Genomic DNA, 14658 nt, shown 5'->3' with positions numbered 1-14658 from the left:
TCAGTAGGATACAGACAGCTCAAGAGGTATGATTAGATATGCATAAAAATAACCATGTTGTTTTTGCATAGAACTAAGCATAATGCTTATGGCTCTAGATTGCAGAAAAAAATATGTTTCAGATGTTTGAAAAATGCTAAATTCTCCAAATTGGCAAATATCTGAATTATTGGTCATAATGAACAAAGCAATGTTATACATTTCTAATGAATTACATAATTGCGTTCTGGGTTTATTTTGTAAATTAGCTTCTGTGATTTTATATTTATAGCCCCTCTCTGACCCACCCACCAGCCATCCTCACATACTTTGTGCCACCTCAGGTTTTTGGGTTGCATGATGCCCCAGTCTGACACAGAGATAGAAAGAGTGAAATGACCCGAATAAGAACTGTTAAGATCTAAGAAACTTTTTTCAATACATATATTCATTACAGAGGGTTTGATTTGTCCAACATTGATTCCATTCGCCTTTTTTCACCAAGTCAACTGCAACTGCAATACATGTATATATTTCTTCAATAAGTCATTGCTTATTGGCCCAACTCAATAGTACTCACCTCTGGTTGTTCTGCCCTTATTGGATGATCATTTATCCAGAGGTAAACAATTCGAACACACAATGTAAAACAAATGGGTTGAGAAAAACAACACATGCATCATGAGAAAAAGGTCAGATGGCTTTAGACAATCGTGAGTTTGCTCACCAGTTGCGCACAAAGCTATGTCAAAAACAATATTTACTCTCGTAAAAATGCACATATGATGCTATATGGAGAGAGGGGCGAAGCAAAATATTGGAATATAAATTGACCACAGCGTTACCGATTGACAGGCACACTATAACGCCTGTTACAACTTTGGCTTTGCTTAATAGATATCTGTTTGTTTCATACAGAAGTAACACCTGCAGCCTATCATCTATTCCCTCAAATTTACCGACATGGACGTTTTAAAGTTTGTGGTTTTGATAGTTGCAGTGTTTGCGCAGGTATACGGTGCCCTGGGAACCCCAACCAGCGACGATGGAGATATTTGGTCGATTGAAACCTGGCAGGTAAAACGCACGTCCCTCTTCTGAAGTCCATAGCTAGTTGGTTAGCAGCGAATGTTGTAGCGTCCTGCTGCGTTCAAGCTATTATTTTTATGTTTCACGTTTAGGACATCTGATAGAAGGCTTCTGTTACTTATTCACTGTTACAATTACTGTTACAGAGGGATCCGTTGGAGAGTGGCTTGGCCTTCCGCGTGGCTGACCTCACCAAGAGGTCCAAATCGCAGCAGTTTCAACAACTCGTGGGGCAAAGCTCAGGTCAATTCAACTTTCATATCTTTTGATTTGGTCTGTTTTTTGGGGGGTCATAGTAAAATAAGTTTGTAAGTTTGTCATTTCCAGATTTAGGAGTCCCTCAACCGATTCGAAGTAGGTGTTTCAAATTTGAAAGCATTTTAAATTAAATTATTAATTGGCCTGCTTTGGGCTATATTATGTTCTTCTCAAATAAATGTGTGTGTGTGTGTGTGTGTGTGTGTGTTTCATCAGGAAATAAAGCAGACATGTTTATTGGACTCATGGGTCGAAGGTCCTCAAGTCGAGGTAGAGGCAAGCACCTTACCAGATGATAAATATGTTAGCTATCATTCTTCAGAACAATTTAAATCTAATGTATTTATTCAATATTTGTTTTTCCAGAGTCACAAGAGGAATGGAACAAGTCCCAGTATTACTAGAGATGAAGATATAACTTGATTGTTCAAAGTTACTGTAATAATCAATCTTTCTCAAATTATTAATCAAGGTCAAAGCAATCCAATACGTGCAACAAAGCTTAATTGATGTAACATAAGGAATGTGTAATAAGGGTCAATAATTATTTGACCCATGCGTTTTAAAACTGGGGCAGGGATTTGCTGCAACTAATTGACATTTTATGCCTTCCTTAACTGTATCATTCTGTACTCTCCTTTGCAATACAAGCTGCTTGTCATGTTCAATCAAGTATTTTTTGTTGTTGCATAATATTAGATGGCTTGTTATGCATACAAACGGGTCTATTTGTCTAACTTAAGATAATTCACACATGGCATTACTGAACATCAAGATTCATTAATATTGAAAAACAATTTGCTTTTCTGTGCTTCATATCAAATGCTGATAATTTGTCAGTGAACCCCTACACATGCTGCCCCAGAAAGTTCTGAAAGAACACCTTGCACACAGGATCAAGACATTTTGGAGTTTAGATTTATTGGAGCGGAAGCAAGTACAAAAGCAGGTGCACACAACTGATCTACATATTAATGCTGTACAGAGGTACTGCTGTGTAGCTACAGTGGTCTACTGCTCTTTTGATAGTTTACTGAAGAACAAATTCTTGTATGAAGGTGAACATTATGACCAGGCACACTGGTTTCAGGTAAACCGAGCTGTTCTGGAGTTGCTTTCTATAGCTGCCATGACTGGCACAGGAGGAAGCATCAAGACAACACAGACCACAGCAACATGTTGGGTGGCAAAATATGAAAGGCAAAGGAAGAGAATTGTTTGTGGGAAATTAACAGTTGACCTGTTGTAGCAGTGTTCTCAGGTACCAATAAAATCTACAGTGAAATGAGCTGCAAGTTCACCTGCTATAATACCTCTGTGTGATGTTAGGCCAAGTTAGCATCTATTCATGCCAAAGATGCTGATATTATAAATTCTTGATGAACCATGAACTTTGCAACTAAATCAAAACCATACCCCAAAATATAGTGGACAGTGTACAATCTAGTCAAAATAAGGAAGTAAACAATCTGATGGGTAGGTATATTTCAAGGCCTGTCACTTAACATTCAAAAGCAGAGGGAATGAATAAAGCCTGACTGGCCCAAAACTATTTTAACATGCAATTTAAATTGGAAATCCAACACGAGTTCTTATATTCTGAAAATAATCATAAACCCCATATTATTGGAGAATTACTTTCTTAGCTCAACCTGGATCCATTGAAATACATTTTGAAATATGACGGTGAAATATACAGTATATTTGGCAGCCTTGAATAAATACCTCTTCTCTCAGATTTTGAGCTTGTTTTGTTACTCCCCTATGACATACAAATGCACAGCTCAAATAGCTTATTTCTAAAGTACACAAGAAAAACAATAACAGCCCAAAAACGCAACAATAAAAACTCTACACAAGGATTAACACCATTTCAGAATGACAGTGAAGTTTGTCAATCCTTTACGATGTTAGTAAAGAGTTAACTTTTGACATATGGTCAGTAAAGGCCATTTCTTCTGCAACTATAAAGATGTGCACTTCATATATTTATTGCCCTATTGTGGCTATAAATTCTTGAGATGAGGGCCATACGTTGCTGTGGAACTCAATCTTTATATATACACACACACAGCAGATGGAGGTAATTTCTGGTTTCATCCAATGTATATGCACAAATAGTCTAGCAGTCAGTAACATTTGCAGCAATTCAAAATGTTGGTGAAAAATATCCATTATTTTATCCTTATACACATAAACTGACATAAAATGGGTTGACTACAACGCAAAACAAATAGTCTCTTTTGCTGGGTACTACATGCATTGTTCCTCTGCAACATGTTCGAGAAAATCTCTTCTAATGACACGTTCAAATCTAGTTCTCAGTACGGCTAGGAATCCAGTCCTGCACATTTTAAAAACTTTCTTCAAATATACTTTGTCTTGCCAAACCTGTACCATAAAATCTTCTCTATCATTTAAATATATTGACAGCATGACTTGAACTTGACATCAAATTCGTACTTCGGCCTCAGACAGAGCCTGACTGCAAATTCCAGTTCTGTTCTTCCTCCTACTCTCTCAAAGTGTTTACTTGTGCACTCTCCTTCATGCATTTAAAAGGAATGGATTGGGGTAAGGAACTTCCTCCAGCCAGCGTTTTCACCAGTCCGATGCTTTTAAATACTTGAAAGAGTGCACACTGTGGAGAGAAGGGGAAGAAAGGGAATTGGCAATCTTTCAGGAAGCCAAATTTAAAATAGCTTAAAAAAGGACATTAGCCAAAACAGCTTAAAACAGTGGTAAAACCAAACAGAAGTTAAAAACAAAAAAAATGTTTAAAAATTTGTTTAAAAAAAATAAATAAAGCCAAAACCAAACAGAAACACTAAAGACAATCAAGACACATGGATACATTGTTGCGTTACCTCGACCCCTCCCCAGAAAGACAGCTATATTCCCATACGTACTGACTGGCTCACTAGGTTAACACGGTTCTACTGAGAAGTTGTGTGTGGAAAGCTAGGGTCTGGATTCAAGCAACCCACCATTAGTATTCTTCTTGATATTATGATCTACTACTTAAGCCTGGTTAGGACTCTCAATAATAATGATCAATAATTCTGCACTAACACAGTATACTGATCAAAAAGTTGTTTGAAGTAAACTATTCTGATAGTGAGCTTTGAACCCAGGTCCTTGGGTTGGAGAGTTGGCGTGGTATGGTGTAGGGGGAAGGGTGTCCTATGTTCCTTTAGGTGGGGTCCACTTTAAGGCGGTGGGTTCAATAGTCTTGCTGCTGCCACGCTTGGTCTCCTTGGCTTTCCAGTCGTCGATTAGGTCCTGGAGGAGATAGTTAGCATGTTAGCCTCAGAAGCCAAGATTTGTCACGTTCTGTTCCAAATCCTGTGGAAGTTCTCCTCAAAATTAAAATTAAAAAAGGACAGACAACAGTGGTATAGATGAAAACTAGACATGTTGCCACTTTCAAACCTATTAAATATTTAGCATGTTTCAGATTTTTTTTAAATTAATACACAACTAACACAGCATAGGCAAACTGTCTGACACGGTAGAAAGAGAAACAAAGCATAAAAAATAAAAAAAAGCTACAAAAAAAAGCCTCTCTGAGGGGAAATGTCACTAATACTCAAAATCCAATACCAATGTTCTCCAGACTTCCAATAGTAAAGTCAACGTGACGAGATTTGGAAGGATGGCTCCGTGAGGTTAGTAGCACGTTAGCACTGCTCGGCTCATGATAAGTGATGTCCACGACAATATCGAGACTGAACTGACGTCTAATGAAATAACCCAAAACCCAACTAATTCCACAGTTAGTTGGAGAAATGCCCAGACCGTCATACTAAATCAGAATTTGTTCTTGGCTGATTAAATGATATATAAAGAATAAATATGAAGAAATGGTAGGTGACATACCTGTCTCTTCAAGACCAGGTGCTTCCCTTTCCAGTACTTGAGCATCTGGAGGGACTGCAGGGTGCTGACGATGTCCACTGGGTTGACGGCTGTCTCCTGGCTGATCTCCTTGATGGAGATCTCCTTCCCCTGGAACTGGTTGAGGTAGCGCAGCAGCACCTCCTTCCAGTAGGACCTGTAGCTGATTAGGCCCAGGTCTGAGAGGGGCCGCTCTGGAGAGCCCACCTTCTCCTCCACCTTAGACAGTAGGTAACCTGGGAGAGGGCAGACCACACACAGGGTTACACAGAGACCAGGGTTAGAGAGAAACCAGGACCAGACACGGGGTTACAGAGAGATCAGGTAGAGTTACAGAGAGACCACAGGGTAGTGGCTGTACTCACTGAAGTCAATCAGCATCTTTCCATAGCCCTGCCTCATGTACTGTGGCATGGTGAGGATACAGGAGACATTGTAGTTCAGGAACGAGTTCTTCTCCTAAAATGGGAGGGCATAGACGTTTTGAGTTTGAGAAAAGCAGTTTATAAATAAAACGTAGCATTATAACTACGACTGACTGGTTACCTTTGAGAAGTAGCCAACAAGATGGCAGCCGGTGTTGTCAGCCTCTGTCATGACGTAGAAGAGGAAGGGCTCCACGTCGTAGTATAGGGTCTTGTGGTCCAGGAAGAGCTTAGCCAGAAGGCACAGGTTTTGGCAGTAGATCTGTGGACGATAGGGTCATTTAGCAGGGCTATGGTCAGAGCAGGGTAGTCAGAACATTCACAAGGCAGGATAACATAACATTCCTGGGACCACAGAAATCTCTCACCTTGTTCTTTTTACCGTCCACCTCAAAGACGGAGATGTTTCCCTTTCGATAGATCTCATCCCCTGGTGGGTGTTTCCAGACACACTTGGCCTGTACAGGGGGAGGGACAGCACCGATCATCACACAAAAACCTATTGAGAACTGAGATCCACTCTGAAACGTCTGAATCCATCCATAAAGAACAATCAGAAAACACCGGAGAAACTAATTGACATGCACCAACGCTCTCACCATGTGCCGGCGCAGGATGGTCAGACTCTTCATGTACTTGAGGCAGAACTCACACATGTAGAGGCGTCCCAGGCGGGCGTACTCCTCGGGGTAGGGCGAGTGGTACCAGGTGTCCAGCTCGTAGCGGCCAAACACAATGGTCTTGATCATGTTGCTGCCCTCCGCCACCTGGCCCTGCAGCTTCTCCTGCACCAGGCGGAGGACAGGGAGAGGGGACAGAAAAGAGAGGAGGAAGAGAGAGGTTTGACCAACGCAGCGAGGGAGAGGGGCAGGCAAAACGCCACGGGAGGAGAACTCATTACTCTCCGTGGAAGCGACCACAGAGAATACGCTTTAATTTGGGAAAAAGGTTAAAAATATGTGTAGAAAGGATAAGCGAGAGCTTTGATTTGGAAGACTGAAAGGGGAGCCTCTTAAAGATATCGGCTAGAGTAAATCTAGCTCAAAGAGAGCGAAGAAGAACTTCTCCATAAACTACCCGGTCTTGTAACTGACAACACCAGACAGTGTGAGAAGCCAGATTACCCAGAATGCTCCTCGTCTGGCACTGCCCACCATAAACGGTGAGAGCTGGGCGTCGACTGGGCCCAGTCCAGACAGTCATTAGTACAGGCTCAGGAAAAGAAAGAGGAAAATGGGAGAAAGGGCGATGAGTTCTCTCTCTTACAAGATCCTCCGAAGCACATGCCTGGGCTTTTCGAAAGAGCTCCAGGTCGTAATCACTTGTGATGTTCTCCAGGAGGGGCTCTCGGTTGTTGCCGTGGGACTGCCGGTGATCCTGGGACATCAGAGAGGGAGAAGAAGCCTTTAACCTCAGAACAATCAGCACATCTCTTCAACCGGACACATTATTTACCTTCAACATATCTGTTGTCCGAACAGTTGTCAAACTGTGCTTGCAAGACACTTTTTAATTTTGCAAGTATTATATTTGTTTACCTTTCGTATGGGATAAGAGTGTATTACAACGCGTAGGCTACAAGGAAGCTTTTTCTTCTGGCACTAATGGAAAAGGGTCATTTTTTCTTTCCTAGAGTTTGGATTAGAGGTCAGATCATCACACTCACCATGTACTGGTCTTTCTGCTCTTTTAGCAGACCCGAGTTCCTCTTCTTCCTCATTTCAGTCACCTTCTCCTTGTACCTCATCTGCCTCTCCGTTGGGGCCTAATCCATTATGCAATGTTATGATACTGCCATGACACTGCCTGTAAATCCAAATCCTTAACTAATTTGCACCCTATTGCCTTTCTTGAAACATTTACTGCAAGGAAGGACAAATCCAAACCAAAAACAGTAGCGTAGTAATAAAATGAGATGGTTGACCAAATGAAAGGCCCAGGATCAGGATCATAGTACCTGGTGACGGGTAGCGTGTCTGTTCTCATCCTGCCGGTGGGACAACGTCCGCTCCTCCACCTGTTTGTCACGAGAGGAGGCCCTCGTCTGTGAAGAGAAATCCCGTTTGGTAAGCCATCCCTACTAAAGATATGCCTGCAGTATGTTGTTTTATTAAGGAGTAGGCAGACAGACTTCAGACACGGCCAAAAGAATCACACACCTCAACACTAAAGCCAACTTCCAAGGTCTTGTAGATTTACCTTGCATTCATCTACAGAGAGGTTGTGGAAGAGAGGGCAGCCAGATATTGAGAAGTGCCTCTCATGTTTCCCTGTCAAATGGCCTGAAAAACAAATAAAACAGAACGTCAAGTGAAACAAATGCAGAACATAACAATTAACAGTGTGTGTTTTGAAGGTGTAGCATTCACATTGCACAAAAAGTCAACTATGTAAATAAAATGTCCTGTCCTCATTGACGGTGGAGCTGACAGTTAAGAATGAGATCATTTACCCAGGGAGTTGCAGCCTGGTGTGGGGCACTTCATGTTGAAGTTGTAGCTCTCGTGGAAGCGGCGGCGCTTGGGCCTGTGGGAGAGGTCGCTGCCAGAGTCTTTGAGTGACAGCTCCTTGGCCAGGCTCTCGTCATGAGAGGCGTTAGGGCTGGACACGTCAATGTCCGACTCCGATGAGAGGGCGTTCCCTGTTGGGGTGCGGGGCGGAGACTCGTCCTGGTCTGCTGCTCGCTTCAGGTCTGGAAGAGCCAACGAGGAGCAGAACACATGTAAAATAATTGTTATACTAAAAAGCCCGACAGACAACTCACATTTTTTTATTTTACCTTTATTTAACTAAGCAAGTCAGTTAAGAACAAATTCTTATTTACAATGACGGCCTACCCCGACCAAACCCGGACGACGCAGGGCCAATTGTGCGCCGCCCTATTGGACTCCCAATCACGGCCAGTTGTGATACAGCCTGGAATCGAATCAGGGTCTGTAGTGACGCCTCTAGCACTGAGATGCAGTGCCTTAGACCGCTGTGCCACTCAGGAGCCCACAGTACCATGTTTATACAGTTTCAGGACACAAATTCCATTTTGTTGTGATGCTGTTATACACACACTATGCTATATATGTTTTGTCAATGTTGGTGATGCATTTGTTTTTCACAAAATTCTTGCACGCCCCCTTCAGGTTTTCCCAAGGCATGTTTTTCCAAAGGCAAAAAGTGAGGGGTATGAAATAGGACAAGAGGGATGATGACTCATCGTGACACCAAACACCCAATACATGATCGCATACAACGACCCCACCACACCAGCAACGGAAACCCAAAGGAATGAATAGGGATGGTAGCTACAAGCATAGGCTGCAATTTTCAGCAGAACTGTCTGAGTAACCAGTAGAAACATAACAAATGAGTGGAATAACATGTGGAGGACAACACAAGCTCAAATCATCTGTTTGAGGACACAAGTCCAAAACAAACTTAAGAGTAGAAATGCGCTGGTTGAGCACCACTGCCTCTTCGAAAACTTAAAATGATACAATGAAAATATATCATAAATAACGCAGTGGGTGGCCAGCTCTCAGGTGTGGACAATGGAGCAGGGGGGAACTGTGAGAGAAAGTGACCATGCTGCCTCGTCCTCCTACCCTCCACATGCTGCTCCGTGTCCGACCCTGAAGAGCGACTCTGGCGCAGAGGGTATTTCTTGGGGGTGACCGGCGGCCCTTGCTGCAGACTACGGCTACGTGTCACTCGCCGGGCAGAGAAGGTCACCACCTCTGCTGGGCTGATCTGGACAGGGCTGGAATCTAAAAACATATTTTTTTTTTAACAGGCATCTTCAGGGGTCTCTGGCCCTCAGCAGTAATGTAGCAGGCTAGGAGCTACAAGTCTTCTGTCTCGTCAATGGAGAAATCCCCTTTCAAGCAGAGACACTTACACTCCCTTAACAAACAGATTCATTTTCACAACATACCTGACCATATAGGATTCATATACAGGCAACAAAACATAGTCCCAAGCAGTAGGCTACTTGTTGTATATAACAACTTAAGAACAATATCAGTTCAGTTGTCACGTTGAGGACCAAGGGACATGCCAAGCTTTTCAAAAACCACATAGAATGCATCAAGTTTTATTTCAATAACAAAAAGGAGTGGAAACTATATCATCCTCTACTCAAACCATGACAGCCAGACCGAATAGGGATCAGGGGGGATGACTGCTGTCTAAACCCATTCGCAGTTTATGAGCTTGAATGCTGATTTACAATGGCTATTGTACAGCAAGAGATAACAACACATGAGCACATCTATGGGTATATCTACAGACAAAAGAGAACCCCAGCATTACAGTCAGTATCTTCATTTTGAATCTTCTGACTTAGATTATTGTCACAACATTTGGTTCAATGACCGAGACTGAAAACTCATAGGGCTGGAATCCAAGGGATTCACATAGGATTCATAGTTAATCAGCAGATTCTTGATGCAGAAACATAACAATATAAATATCTTGGCCATCTCATGACAGTTCCATATCAAAACTGCACTGTTGGTTAAGGGCTTGTAAGCAAGCCACTGTAAGGTCTACTACACCTGTTGTATTCGGCGCATGTGACAAATACATTTTGATTTGAAAACAGCATATTTACCTTGAGAACTTTGGCTGAGTCGCAGCGATGCCCGGGTGAGGCGCGTGTTCCTCCGTGTTCTCCCATAGGTCTCGATTCTATCTGTGTGCTCATGGTCAGCAGAGAAGTCTGAATCTTCAGTGCCCTCGGAGCTGCTCCCAGCATTCCTCTTTCATAGAACAAAAGGAAAGATCGATCGTCAGTTATGCACATCAGTAACATAAACATCACTATTCTTTGGTTTGGTTTCTGTTAGCTGGTATGAACAAAAATGCTATCGTTGAATCCATTTATGATTATCATGAAGCATCACTTGTGTGCCCCAATCTTCCTATCTTCCAACAACATGTGGGAGGAAACAGCGCAATAACTGCGACGTGAATAGGCTATATTCAGTAGCCTACAGTGCATTCGGAAAGTATTCAGACCCATTGACTTTTTCCACATTTTGTTACGTTACAGCCTTATTCTAAAATAGATGAAATTGTTTTTTCCTCCTCAATCTACACACAATACCCCATAATCACAAAGCAAAACGTTTTTTTTTAATTCATTTTAGCAAATGTCAAAAATATATATCACATTTACATACGTATTCAGACTGTTTACTCAGTACTTTGTTGAAGCACCTTTACCCATTCTTCTCTGCAGATCCTCTCAAGCTCTGTCAGGTTGGATGGGGAGCATCACTGCACAGCTATTTTCAGGTCTGTCCAGAGATGTTCGATCAGGTTCAAGTCTGGGCCACTCAAGGACATTCAGAGACTTGTCCCGAAGCCACTCCTGCGTTGTCTTGGCTGTGTGCTTAGGGTCGTTGTCCTGTTGGTAGGTGAACCTTCACGCCAGTCTGCGTTCCTGAGAGCTCTAGAGCAGGTTTTCATCAAGAATCTCTCTGTACTTTGCTCCGTTCATCTTTTCCTCTATTCTGACTAGTCTGCCAGTCCCTGCCACTGAAAAACAACCCCACAGCATGATGCTGCCTCCACCACGCTTCAACTTAGGGATGATGTCAAGTTTACTCCAGAATTGGTTTCATCAGACCATAGAATCTTGTTTCTCATGCTCTGAGAGTCCTTTAGGTGCTTTTTGGCAAACTCCAAGAGGACATGTGCCTTTCACTAAGGAGTGGCTTCTGTCGGGCCAATCTACCATGAAGGCCTGAAAGGTGGAGTGCTGCGGAGATGGTTGTCCATCTGGAAGGTTCTCCCATCTCCATAGAGGAACTCTGGAGCTCTGTCAGAGTGACCATCGGGTTCTTGGTCACCTCCCTGACTAAGGCTCCGATCGCTTAGTTTGGCCGGGGGGGACAACTCTAGGAAGAGTCTTGGTGGTTCTAAACTTCTTCCATTAAAAAAGGATTGAGGCCACTGTGTTCTTGGGGACCTTCAATGCTGCAGAAATGTTTTGGTACCCTTCCCCAGATCTGTGCTTCGACACAATCCTGTCTTGGAGCTCTTCGGACAATTAATTCGACCTCATGGCTTGGTTTTGCTCTGACATGACTGGTACCACAGTTAACAGCGCAAGTCCAATCAATTACATTTACCACAGGTGTACTCCAATCAAGTTGTTGAAACATGTCAAGGATGATCAATGGAAACAGGATGCACCTGAGCTCATTTTCAAGTCTCATAGCAAAGGGTCTGAATACTTATGTAAATAAGGTGTTTAAAAAATATATATTTTCAAGAATTTCTAAAAACCTGTTTACGCTTTGTCATTATGGGGTATTGTGTGTAGATATTAGTTGTTTAAAAAAAATCTATTTTAGAATAAGGCTGTAACGTAACAGAATGTGGAAAAGGGGAAGGGGTCTGAATACTTTCCGAATGCACTGTATATCCCCAATATAGCTCCGGTATCCCCTAATCTGCATCGGATGCACTCATAAATTCTCTGCTACTCACAGAATGTTTCAGCTTTCTCAAGTTATGATGCTGCGTGCATTTCATCAAATGCTCGCAGTCAAACAACAAATAATAATGCGACATAGGTTCTTTTCCTGTGTTTAGTCCAGACTGCATTCTCACCTGCAGTGAACCGCACCACGGTATGAATTGAATCGGACCGAGTACACCCTTTTTGAACAAATCATGGTGCGTTGTTCAGTGTGCTCCCAAGTGCATATAGTAATCACACCAGTCCAAACGAGCCGAACTAAGGGGGTAAACGCACCAGAGGTCGGAAAAAACACACCAAACCAATTGTGTGAAAGCCCCCTACAACTACAAAAACATGTGGCAAAGAAATGTACTTTATGTCCTGAATAGAAAGCGTTGTTTGGGGCAAATCCCAACACATCACTGAGTCCCACTCCTCATATTTTCAAACATGGTGGTGGCTGCCTCATGTTATGGGTATGCTTGTCATCAGCAAGGACAAGTGAGTTTTTTAGGATAAGAGAAAAGGAATAGAGCTAAGCACAGGCAAAATCCTAGAGGAAAACCTAAACACTGGGAGACAAATTCACCTTTCAGCAGGACAATAACCTAAAACACAAGGACAAACATACACAAGAGTTGCTTATCAAGATGGCATTGAATGTTCCTGAGTGGCCGAGCTACAGTTGTGACTTGAAATCGGCTGTCCAGCAGTGATCAACAACCAACTTGACAGAGCTTGAAGAATTAAAAATAATAATAAATGTGCAAATATTGTACAATCCAGGTGTGCCAAGTTCTTTGAGACTTACCCAGAAAGACACAGCTGTAATTGCTGAAAATGTGATTCTAACATGTATTGACACGGGTGTGAATACTTCTGATTTAATTTTCAATAAATTTGCTAAAACTACATGTTTTCACTTTGTCATTATGGGGTATTGTGTGTAGACGGGTGAGAAAAAACATCTAATCCATTTTGAATTCAGGCTGTCACACAACATGTGGAATAAGTCAAGGGGTATGAATACTTTCTGAAGGCACTGTATGTTTTGAAGCAAACTGGACTGGAGTACTAGCTAGTACTCTACATAGAAAAAAATCATAATCCAACAACATAAGCACATAAAATACAAGAATCACCCGAAAATATTGTTTACAGGCGTCAATGGTTTACATCTTTATTAATATGGAGGAGGAGCATGTGTACAAGCAACACTTCCGTAGTACTTTTCCCACAATGCACCATGTCAAAACATTTACCAACGGCCAGAATTTAAATCCACTCGGGAAATGTTCCAAAACAAACTTGAACATGAAACGGACTATACATATGTATATCAACAATATTACCATACTGTTACGTTAACAACTAGCGTAGCGAATATAATTTCGAGATGAAAATGGCTCAACAATCTTAAGGACACTATGTGTCTTTAAACCAATTGCAAGTGAGGAAAGGCGGGACATGAGAAAATTAAACCAATTGACACTATGTTATTCCTGAATCAAGCCAATGAAATCGTTGTTTTGAGGAAGACAATTATTTCCCTCACCACAAGCAGGATTCAAGTAGCTAAAGCCAGAGGTTTGAACCTAGATAACACATTTTCCGTACACCCTGTGGGCCTGTTCCACCAAGCTTTTGGTTCTATCACTGCTAACTGGTGGTTCATCTGTTAGCTAGATAACTACGTTAGCTAGCTAAAACGATTGTGAAATGATGTTCAAATGCGCCCCATCACTATAGCCATGAATGCACACACTCACGGATAGCTAGCTAGATCAGTATCGCATCAGCTTGCCATGGCATTTGTGCTATTCTAAATGTTACACAAAATGTATTGTGCTATGCTTTAACGCAAACTAGGGCTCAATTAGCTCCTATTTGTCACGTTGTAGTGACATGATAGCTAATTAGCTAAACAAATTAACATTACATATAGCTAGCATGAGTCAGTCACCTGTATTTTACCACCAACGTTACGTATCTAAATCAACCAAGTTCTTACCTTTCTCCGAGGCATATTTCACTTTAACGGCGTCTGTTTTAAGACGTTGGCTATCCCTTAGCAGTAAAAATAAACACAGCGTTTTAAAATGAAAATGCTCACTAAAGAAACTGGTTGACTGGACATACCGCTCAACGTTTGTCTCACACTTCCGTGGTATGTTCAAGCAAGTCGACACGTTTCGGAATGTTTTGAAACGGTTCAACTGTTATTCAATTGGCCACTAGATAGCAGTGTTGTAACTTGTACATGATGGTCCCTTGTGTAAAGGCCCCTTGCTATTCGGAATCCTTGGGATGTCCCCACCCCCCACATTGAAGTTGAAATGTAAGGTTAGGGTTTAGAGGTAAGGACATCCCAAGGGCCCAGATAGTGTAAATCAAATTAAATCAAAGTTTATTTGTCACGTGTGCCGAATACAACAGGTGTAGACCTTACAGTGAAATGCTTACTTACAGGCTCGAACCAATAGTGCAACAAAATGTATTAGGTGAATAATAGGTAGGAAAATAAATAAATCAACAGTAAAAAGACAG

General features: G+C 41.9%; 1 protein-coding gene across 3 annotated transcripts; it reads right to left on the bottom strand.

Annotated features, from left to right (window-relative positions):
* Positions 1-2222: 2222 nt before the first annotated feature.
* LOC129827785 (histone acetyltransferase KAT7-like) lies at positions 2223-14301 on the bottom strand. 3 transcript variants are annotated; one of them, XM_055888972.1, is made up of 14 exons: positions 14123-14301; positions 10252-10399; positions 9245-9406; positions 8101-8340; positions 7848-7930; positions 7606-7692; positions 7315-7413; positions 6915-7025; positions 6248-6433; positions 6017-6106; positions 5770-5910; positions 5589-5682; positions 5206-5459; positions 2223-4608 (listed from the first exon to the last, which is right to left on the bottom strand). In XM_055888972.1, exons 1-14 carry the CDS (start codon positions 14135-14137, stop codon positions 4510-4512), a joined length of 1809 nt encoding a protein of 602 aa, XP_055744947.1. In that variant the 5' UTR covers positions 14138-14301; the 3' UTR covers positions 2223-4509. The 3 variants fall into 3 exon arrangements, with proteins under 3 accessions (XP_055744947.1, XP_055744956.1, XP_055744964.1); XM_055888981.1 differs by having other exon boundaries at positions 6936-7025; XM_055888989.1 differs by lacking the exons at positions 6915-7025; positions 7315-7413.
* Between the last annotated feature and the right edge of the window lie 357 nt (positions 14302-14658).

Source organism: Salvelinus fontinalis, chromosome 2 (assembly GCF_029448725.1).
Source record: "Salvelinus fontinalis isolate EN_2023a chromosome 2, ASM2944872v1, whole genome shotgun sequence".
In the NCBI taxonomy this organism is placed as follows: Eukaryota; Metazoa; Chordata; class Actinopteri; order Salmoniformes; family Salmonidae; genus Salvelinus; species Salvelinus fontinalis.
The sequence above is the reverse complement of the archived record's forward strand: the minus strand, read 5'-3'. Positions and strand labels throughout refer to the sequence as shown.